The 10,983-nt window shown below is 31.2% G+C and overlaps 1 protein-coding gene across 1 annotated transcript; it reads right to left on the bottom strand.

The window, feature by feature from the left end:
- Nucleotides 1-2,345: 2,345 nt before the first annotated feature.
- LOC132926239 (tigger transposable element-derived protein 4-like) lies at nt 2,346-2,990 on the bottom strand. Its single transcript, XM_060990577.1, has one exon. It carries the CDS (start codon nt 2,988-2,990, stop codon nt 2,346-2,348), a length of 645 nt encoding a protein of 214 aa, XP_060846560.1.
- Nucleotides 2,991-10,983: the final 7,993 nt, after the last annotated feature.

The raw sequence follows: 10,983 nt of genomic DNA, 5'->3' as shown, positions 1-10,983 counted from the left end.
TGAAGGGACCAAGAAATTTCTTTCGTTATAGAGAGTTTTCGTAATAGAGAGGGTTTAAAAAAAAACAAAATTTTAATTATTTATGTATAAAGGTATGTAATATTATATATCAAACACATCATTATTTTTACATTATTTTATATATATTTACGTATTATATTAAATTATTATTATTATTATTAGGGCTGGGATTTCGATGCACTTAGCATTGTTTTTCAAAGCTTACTGTGCAATGCTCGTCTTGTCACAAATTTGTTTTATGTACATTTGAATAAGAATAAGAAAGTTTATTTTGCATTTTTTTTCATTTTTTGGCATTTTTTAGTTTTTAGGTCATTTTCTTAATTTTTTAGGGCATTTTAGAGTTTTTGGAGCATTTTTTGAGTTTTTGGAAACCAAGTGCATGAATTTGAAATTTTATTTTAAGATTTTTACACCAACATGGTTTTTAAATAAATATAACAGATTATAAGTAGGTACTCGTAATTCGTATTATATTATCGGTTTGTCACCATTATCGGAGTATTATCGAGTAACCTCTACCCGCATTTCCTGTTAAATAATCTTAAATCGGTAAAATCGACGTCCGATGATATCGTTCGACGTTCAGTACGAGTTTTGTCGTGGTTAACACCGTTTTATTACTCAGGTTAATTTTTTTTGGTAATTTAATATAAAAATGCCAAAAGTAAAATGTTCGACAGCGAGTCGACTGCGTGCTTTTGTACAAGAATTTGGACATAATATTTTTTCTACCGACGGATTGGTGTTATTCTGTAAAATATGCAACGTCAAAGTTACTGCTGAAAAACGATTTGCCGTACAACAACATTTGTCAAGAGATAAACACATCAATGGAGTAGAACGGAGTAAATTACAAAACGAAAAAAATAATACACAAAGTTTTATTACAGACGTACCAAACAGGTCGGAATATTTTTTAGATTTAACTCGTACATTTTTGTCATGTAATATTCCGTTAAATAAACTCGAAAAACCTGCGTTTTCTAAATTTTTGGAAAAATATACCAATAAACAAACGCCTGATCGCTCCACATTACGAAAAAATTACGTCAGTATATGTTACGATGAAACTATACAGATGATTAGGTCATACGTAGAAAATAAAAAATTATGGGTTTCTATCGATGAAACGACGGACGCCAATGGTCGTTATGTTGCCAATGTTATAATAGGTACATTAGAAGTAGGTAACATAGGTAAAATGTTTTTATTAAATTCAGAAGTATTAGAAAAAACCAATCACAGTACAATTGCCAAAGTTTTGGATAAGTCTTTATCAATATTATGGCCACAAGGAATAATACACGATAATGTCCTTTTATTTTTAAGTGACGCTGCTCCGTACATGGTAAAAGCAGCCACATCGATTCAAACTTATTATTCGAAAATGATACATGTTACATGCTTGGCGCACGCCTTGCATAGAGTTGCCAAAGAAATAAGAATACATTTTCCAAATGTTGACGAATTGATAAATAACGTAAAAAAAGTATTTTTGAAAGCACCGTCGCGAATCCAAATATTTAAAACAATGGCACCAGATATTCCACTACCTCCTCGGCCTGTATTAATCAATTAGACGGAGAAGATGCAGTTGCAGTTTCTAAAGCTCAGAATTTATTTTCTAATGTAAATTTGAAACATAACTTAATATATATAAAGGCAAATTTTAGCACATTAGCAACATCTATAACTCAATTAAAAACTTCCGGAGTACCTTTGATTGATTCCATTAACATTATTCAAAAAATAAAAGCTGAAATTCAAAAAGCACCAAATCAAATAGGAAAAATAATATACCAAAAACTTACTACTACTTTAAATAAAAACAAAGGATTTAAAATCATTTCCGATATATCTGATATTTTGAACGGTCAAGGCGCAACAAATGAAATTCCGGATGATCTTACAGCGAATGATTTAGCGTTCTTCAAATATTCGCCAATCACTTCAGTAGATGTTGAAAGGAGTTTTTCCATCTACAAGAACTTACTGGCAGACAACAGAAGATCATTTTTATTTGAAAATCTGAAACAAGCTCTCGTGGTTCAGTGTAACAGTTCAGAATGTACAGGTAAATAAATATACGATCTAAACGTATTAAATAATTTATAAAAATATTTTTTTTTCAGATTGAACGAAGTCCACGTCTATGAGATTAAGTCTGTCTATGTGTACAACTTTTTTTTTAGATTTATACTAAAACTATGTATTTTTTAAGGGCATTTTTCGGGGTTTTTTAGGGCATTAAAATCCCAGCCCTAATTATTATACATACTTATTAAATATAATTTAATTTTTATACTATACATATTTATACTTTATTTAAAATAGTCTGTCATCTTAGTTTGGACTTTTTTATTTTGCCAATACTGGTTTTGTATTTTTCTATGAATTTCTCCCATGTTTTGGGATAACTTTGGATCATCTTCATGAAACAATAAGTACTTTTCTAATAATTTAGCCGCATCAAGTGCTTGTTGAATACTTGGTATTACGACTTCGTCAGGTTGTGCTTCCTCTTCATCTTCCTTTTGCTCCTCCTCGCCTTTTGTCATTGCATTTAGGATTTCTTCATCAGTTAACGATATTGTTGTAATTAGATTCTCGTCTATTTCTACATAGTTTTGTAGGTCCTCAGGAGTAAAAGTATGCGGTGTATTGAACTGAGCAATCCACTCACTCAGTGTATCATCTTCATTCTCAAATTGTTCTATTTCTTCTTCAGCATTGGCAAAACTTCGAAGTCCAGCATGACGAAAAGAATGCCGTATAGTTTCTGCTGTTACCTCTTCCCAGGCTTTACTTAAGAAGTTCACTGCATCAAGCATATTGATAGAGGCATTGCCATCAGATTCGATAATTTCCATTAATATTTTCTTTCTATAGTGGCCTTTCAAACTTTTTATAACACTTTGGTCCATAGGCTGTAAGATACTAGTTGTGTTAGCTGGGAAAAATATCATCTCTATGTTCATAAGGTTAGATAGATTGGGATGAGCAGGACAATTATCCACGAGTAACAAAACTTTTCGCCCCTTTAATTCTGCATCCTATTTTCCCATTGAGAGTGACTAATACGTTATAGAGAATGAATTGTCTAATGGGTTATATAGCAAACCAACCATTATTATGTAGTGTTTACGTTATATAGAGTTTTTCGTTGTAAAGGGTTTCGTTATAAAGAGTTTTGACTGTAGTTATATTTATCTTTATCTAGATAAAATATTTGTAGTTAATCTTTATCTTTATCTAAATAAAAATTTAGTTATCTGGGCACACATTGATTGGGAGTGATAATACAAAGCGCCCCCTAATTGCGTCTTTGGTATTTACCCATTGGGTAGTGGGGGGAGCATTAACAACCGATCGAAAACTGTTTTGTTTTTACAGTTTTTCTGAAACCTAAAAAAATTATTAAAAGTCATGAGGTTTATGATAATACAATACAATACTTGTCATTAAAATTTGCAAAATATACATATGAATAATGAATATATACTATAGGTATATGATAAAGGATTTAACTTGTGATAGGTGTTAATTGTTATTAAATTTCAATTGACTAGGAACTAGTTGTGATTACCTTTGTCGGTCACTATTCTTCACTATTATTGCTTGCACCAATTCACGATCTACTAATTAATTATAATGACCTTGGGGTTAGGAATATTTACATAATAGTATATTACTTATATATTATAATTTTATTTATAAAATTATAAAATGAACTCAGTATTTAGTTTTATATTTTTTTGAACTCATTAATATTCACGGTAACGGTGTGTAAGTAAGTAGGTATAGAATTAATATTTGAAACTAGCAACTGCTCATCAATTTTGCACGTTGTTTTAGTTTTTTATTACTAGTACTGGTAATATATATTACATATATATATATATATTGCAGAGATTCCATATTAATACTCGTATAATACAAATACAAATCTCGTATATGTATAGCGTACACATTTAGATATATTGAATTTGAATACAGTCAGTGGGTTATAACTTATAATTATAAGGGTACCTATAAAACGTTATTGGTTATTCATTCAGAAATAACTGTAAATTAAAAGATAATCGTAGTATTAGTATATTTCTGCTAAATTATTGTAAAAAATAAAATTTTTGAAGAAAAAATTGGAGAACTATCAAAATCAACAGATGTAAAAAATAGTGGTTTCAAGCTTCCAATGTCATGTAGGTATCACTTAGTATTTTTCGGATGCACCACTGTTAATAATCTGGCAGTGAATAAACGGTGGCCAAACGATCGGTTTCAACTTGTAAAAACACAGCGTCTTTGCATAAACTGTCTCGGTTGTGGACATTCGTCCGCTGCTTGTCCATCAAAGTTTAAATGTCAAATGTGCAATCGTTCACACCATACTCTTTTGCATTTTGAGTCAAGTGCAGCCACGAATCCACCATCAAGTAGCTCCATGGTAGTACACGGCAATGGTAGTGCAGGTGATCCTCCAATCATGGTCTCGTTAGTTGTACAGGATCAGCCCTGTTAAGTGGTATTACTATCAACAGTGCTTCTGGACATTTGTGCTACCGATGGTCGCCGTCATTCGTTTCGCGCCCTGTTAGACAGTGGCTCCCAAGCTAGATTTATCACAGAAAAGTCAGCTGACATTCTTGTGCTTAATCGTCGACGCTCATCTGTAACCATCACCACGTTTTCCAACACTATTACTACTCCTGTTTGTGGAACATCGATTTTACTTGTGACTCCTCATAACAAATTGACGCCCACCCTTAGTCTAGACGCGTTGATTGTTCCACACATCACCGGTAAAACTCCACAAATTTCGGTGACACCTGGACAATGGAAGCATATCCACAACTTACCGTTAACCGATCCGTTGTATCACATTCCTGGTGACGTAGATTTGCTTCTGGGTGCCGACATTCTACCATCCATACCAGAGGATATTTTAAGGAATTATCACTAGGCGACAATAAAAAAATTTTACTCTACATCTCATAATCAAAATCGACATATTATGACTAAAAAAATTTTTCGGTGTAAATATATAAAACATTATCTAAATCTAACAATACCATCACAACTCACAAAACACATTAAGTAGGAACAAATAAAGTAAAAAGTTAAATTTATTCTTTGTAATTAAAAAAATCGAATCAATTTTTAATACAGTATTCATATTATGTAAGTATAAAAAAACCACATTAAAAGATAGATATAAGAATTAAAATTATAATATAATTTCAAACTTCTTCAAAAAACTTCTTTATGTAGAAATGATCTTTAAAAGCTTGTTCGTCTGGTAACTTATATCGACGTTGTTTTTTTTGTAAAAATCTAGCAACTGATGGTCTAGGATCAAAATGGGCTGTACCACTACTATTTAAAGCGATGTAAAGGCGACTATTAATCGCTTCCATCGAGTAGTTAGACTGTTTGTTTGTTTTTAAAATTGTATGGTAAGATACAGCGCGCTCAGGTCTACAACTATGAGGAGTAATAGAAATATACGTCTGCACAAGTTTGGAAAACAAAGTATTTGGTGTACTTATTTTTAAACAATAATACAGGTTTCCAGTGAAATCCGTAATATTACGTGGCGCTGGTAGATTTTCTGCCGCATAGAGCCCGAGTACTTCATCGCTGAACTGACTCAAATTAGTTTTGTCAAATAATCCTTCGACATCACATCGTACTGAAGAAATCATTTCTATAGCACTCTGTGCGTTTAAAAATGATTTAAGTCGATCTATAATACTTTTTTGTTCGTATTCAAGCCGCTGTTGTAGAAATTCAATGGCACTTAGGATAATTTCAGTCTTAACTCTTGAAACACAACGTCTTGTTGAAACATACGAATTTCGAATAGTTCGTGTTTGAATATTGTCATCATATTTCTCATTTTCTAATTCTGTACTACATATCTTGTTTTTTAAATCTTCTTCTTTTCCACCAGGAATACAAATCGATTTGATTAAAGTCAATGATTCTAGGACTTCTGTTGTTGTTGTTTCAACGTCACACAAAGTGGTCATCGATTTTTGGCCTTATTTTTGTAATTTTTCAAATTGGCGAAGTATGTCCATCATCAATGCAGTGTAATATTCTTGGTCTCCGTCTTCTTTCCACAGCTTTAAAAATCCTTTAGCTGTTGATTTTTCACTTTTATTCCCACCATCACTAGTGATAATTGAATTCCAATGAATTCTTATTGCTTTTAAATTGTTCCAAACTGATTCACTTAAGTTTATAAGATGTTGAACAAATCGCACTTCAAAATATTCTGGGAATCGATAGAACTTGTTTTTTGACTTTTCAGAAATTAATTTAAGTTCTTCTGTGCGTACCACAGAACTTCTATAAAATGTTGCAACAGCTTTCAAATTTGATTTCCAGTGTTTCACTTCTACTACTGATGCCTGTAAATCTCCAAACACTAAATCGGACCTATGCGCTACGCACCAAATACAAAGTATTTCTTTTTTCAAATATTCTAGAAGTCTTACCCAGAGATCGCTGTTCTTACCAGTGTTACCGTCAGTAGTTAAGCCAGTCATGTTTTGTTTTGCGATATCTTCTAAGTTAAGATTTTTTAAAGTATAATTATAATCGAATCAAGTAAACCTTCTGCTCCACGCTTAGAAGAATGACTTTCTCCGAGAAACACATTTTTCAAAGATTTACTTTTATCAAGATAACGAGCTGTTATGAACTTGTTGTCAATCGAGTACTTATCAACAGAGCCATCGACTTGTATCGAAAAACATTCGGCATGTTTTAACTCTTTTGTGACAGATTCCATAGTGATTTCAGCAACTGTATCTAACATTTTACGATATATAATTGGATTTTTATATTGAAGTGCAGGTGTGAATGGCATAAAAGAAACAAATGTAGAATCCAAACCATACTCTCCGTAACTAGCAATTTGAGCATCAGCATGCATTTTTGAAAGTGATCTAGATGGCCATAAATTAGCAGATAATGTTAATATTTTACTATCATTGTGGACGTCAATAGCTATTTCGATAACAATTTCTGACTCATGGTTTTTAAGAACTTCAATCCAAGGATGTTTATCAGACTGGGTTAACCAAAGGCGCTGAATCCCATCAGTTTTACAAGCTGCACCATGAGAATCACTATGCAAATGGTCAACAACTCTCATCAATTCTCTTTTACCATCACATCGTATACCATCAGCCATCGGGACTTGCCCATTACGAGAAAATTGTTTAGCTTCTGTAATTTGATCAAATCAAATCATGCATTTTAATCCTGATCGTTTTCCTAATTTTATTTTGCTGAGCATAGAAAACGTTTTCAACAACCATTGAACATCTAATTTTGACCCTTTATACCATTCTGTATTTGTGCTACTTTCGTTTACTGTCGTATCTGACGTATCTAGTGTACTAGACAAATAATCAACGTGTGTACCAGGTATAACAGAATCATTTTTTGTTTTGAAAAATGGTTAAACTACTAGGTTCAATAGACGTAACAAAACTTTGAGATTGATATGTACAAACAGGTTCAATATTTAATTTAATTTGTTTTTCTTTATGAGATTTTTGAAAATATTAATCAGTTATGCGTTTGGACATTTTTATTTTGAATATTTGTATCTCGAAATCTCAGATCACTTGAGTGATATAATTCAACGTTGTTAATATGTTTAGGACCACAGAATAACAGAAGATATTGAGTATAATAAATAGATTGATATTGATAGCTAAGAGAAACAAAATAAATACAATTTTATTTAAATTTACTAACGCTTTACCCAATAGTAAAAAATGAGTAGAATAATTATTATGCTAATGCTTATATATTTATTATTTAAGCATAACAGGAACACTATAATAGTGTACACTACATTACCTACGTAAAACATTAAGACACTCTTCGTTCGGAATATAAATTACATAGTAGTGTACTAGTGTAGTACATACACTTGTTAATTGTTCCACACTGATGATTGTCTGAATGTCTTACGTATTAATACTATTAAATATTAATACCACAAATTACAAATATAAAATAAATACTGTGTATCGATATTATTAATATTATGCTGATCTATATATTTTAAGTTTTTAAAATGTCTACTTAATGTAATGGAGTAATATTACGCTCGTAATTAAATATGTAATGTTTATATCATAAAGTGTTGAGGTAACTATAATATAATAGGTATATATTATTGTCAGCTTCTGCTGTCCCTTAAAAATAAATAGTCAGTATTAAAATTACAAAAATACGTAAATACGTAATACGTTACAGTGTTACACGTATTTGTTAGTATGTTTTTTAAACAGTATTATTGTAATTTGTAATGTAATATATTTATATTGCAATTATTAAATATAAAAATTTTAAGTTATTTTATACTTACCAAGAGACGAAAATCGTAGTATACTTGTATACGTTTAACTTTGAACGTTTAAACAGTTAGAAGGTTCAAAGTGAAATAAAATTTATCTAATTAACTTGTAGGAACAATGACTAAAATAAAATCGAAAACAATTAATTTGTAGATATTTGATGGGAAGGCTGAAGACCAGATAAAACATGTCGCATTGTCGCGTGGAATAAATAATGTTTTCTTGCATTATTATTATTATACATTGGTATACATTTTTTTTTCATTATTATTATTCCCATGGTGAACGGTTACGCGGGTTTTCCATTCTCAATAATTATTAAATTTGTACTTCTAAATTCAAATTACCAAACGAAAATATATAAAATATATATTTATAAATAACAACATTAAATATAAGAATAACATGTTAATTATATAATAATTTCTAACATCGTCACTTTTAAAAAGAATCGTTGTCGCTTAGTAATTTAATATATCATCTACTAGGCGACGAAAAATTTTCTCTATATTAGTTAAAATATCCACTGATCCATACTGTGTGACAGTCTCGTTTTGGGCAGTATAGGCGAACCTACTGCGGTTCAAACAATTTTTGGCTGGGTTCTGTTTGGGCCAACCACTTCGGCCCCACCTTTGTCAGTGACCACAATGTGTGTGTCAACATCCAACAACATTGATGCGACCCTTAGAAAGTTTTGGAACTTGGAAGAATTGCCTGTGGTTCACCATTTAAGTCCAGATAACAAAATCGCCGAAGAAATATACATCTCAAACCACCATTCGTCTTAGTTCAGGTCGTTTTATGGTTACTCTCCCTTTCCGTAAACCATTTCCTGTGCTCGGTGACTCCAAGTCTCAGGCTCATCAACACTACAAGGCTCTTGAGACTCGATTGACTAGACACCCTGATCTTCGTAAACAGTACACCGAATTTATACAAGATTACTTGTCTTGTGGGCACATGGAACTTGTACCAATGGGAGAGCGTGACAATCCACTTAACTATTATATACCACACCATTGTGTCATCAAGCCTGATAGCAAGACAACCAAATTGCGTGTTTACGCGAACATTCGTTGGTATTCCAAATCGTACAGAGTTATGGCACGCATTGGTCGCTAGGATGCAATCAAAAAATGAAGCAACTATAGATTACTTTTATGATAAAGTACGTTTGTGCAGTGAATTATGTTTGTCATTTGAAGAGATAAAAACACAATTATTGGAAGGTTTTTATTCGCAAAGTCTGGTTACATATTTATTATCAAAACATCATACATAAACTGATGGTATGTTCGACGATATTTTAACTTCTGTAAGATTAAATAAAATGCGTACAACCCTTTATGGCCCAAATAAGCAAACTTTCTCAAGCAATTCAAATTCATTCATTAAAGCTAGTGCTCAAAAAAATGAAAAAATAACTCAAGTCTAGAACCAGAGCAAACCTTAATCAAACGTTGTTTTAATTGCTATAATGCTGCACATACTGTTATTAATTGTCCAGAACCTAAACTGAAGCCGGGGTCATGCTTCAAATGTGGCTCTACGGAACATCAACAACGAGATTTTAAGCTGAAAATTAACAAAACAAGTCGAGACACTAGCGAGGACTCAACAATGATGAGGCAAGTAATCCACCGTTCATGCTTAGTATTGATGTCATGTGGGAGACAACTCGTTGGACCATAGAGGCGTTGATTGATACAGGTAGTCCAATTGTAATTATTAAAGAAAATGCTGTTCCCCAAAATTTAATTGTTATCCCTGTTAGTTCTAAACTTTCTGGTATTAATAAAAGCCCATTAAAAGTATTAGGTGTTATTAATACAAAAGTATCTGTAAAAGATTTACCAGTAGATTTGAATATTATATTTTATGTTGTTGATAATAATACTATGAATTGTAATTGTTTGTTAGGAAGAAATTTTATTAATAATAATTTAATTAAATTAACATTTGATAAAAATATATTTATTGAAAAAAATGATTCTCATAATGAATTTATTGTTGATGATATCAATATATCATGTTGATTGATACTGGTATGTCAAATTCATTAAAATTAAATATTAATAGTGACTTATGTGCTGATATACAGGAACAGGTTAAAGTAATATTTGATAAATATTATACTAATGCAGCAAGGCATATAGAGAAAAAAATGTAATATGAAATGGAAGTAAAGATAACTAAAGATCATACACCTATTTATTTTCAACCTAGGCGAATTGTCTTATAGTGATAAAGAAAAACTTAAAGTAATAATTGATGAATTGTTAACAAATAAAATTATAAGACCTAGTTTTTCTCCATATTGTTCTCCTATAGTACTAGTAAAAAAGAAAAATGGTAACCTTAGACTCTGTGTAGACTTAAGAGAATTAAATAAAGTAACAATTAAGGATAGATTTCCATTACCATTAATTGATGACCACCTTGATATGTTAAAAGATAAAAAATGTTTTACTAGATTAGACTTAAAAAATACTTTCCATCATGTTAAAGTACACAATGACTCTGTTAAGTATTTATCATTTGTAACTCCTATGGGTCAATTCGAATATACTTG

This window comes from Rhopalosiphum padi, chromosome 3 (assembly GCF_020882245.1).
Source record: "Rhopalosiphum padi isolate XX-2018 chromosome 3, ASM2088224v1, whole genome shotgun sequence".
Classification (NCBI taxonomy): Eukaryota; Metazoa; Arthropoda; class Insecta; order Hemiptera; family Aphididae; genus Rhopalosiphum; species Rhopalosiphum padi.
Note: the sequence above shows the minus strand (reverse complement) of the source record. Positions and strands in the feature narration are given on the sequence as shown.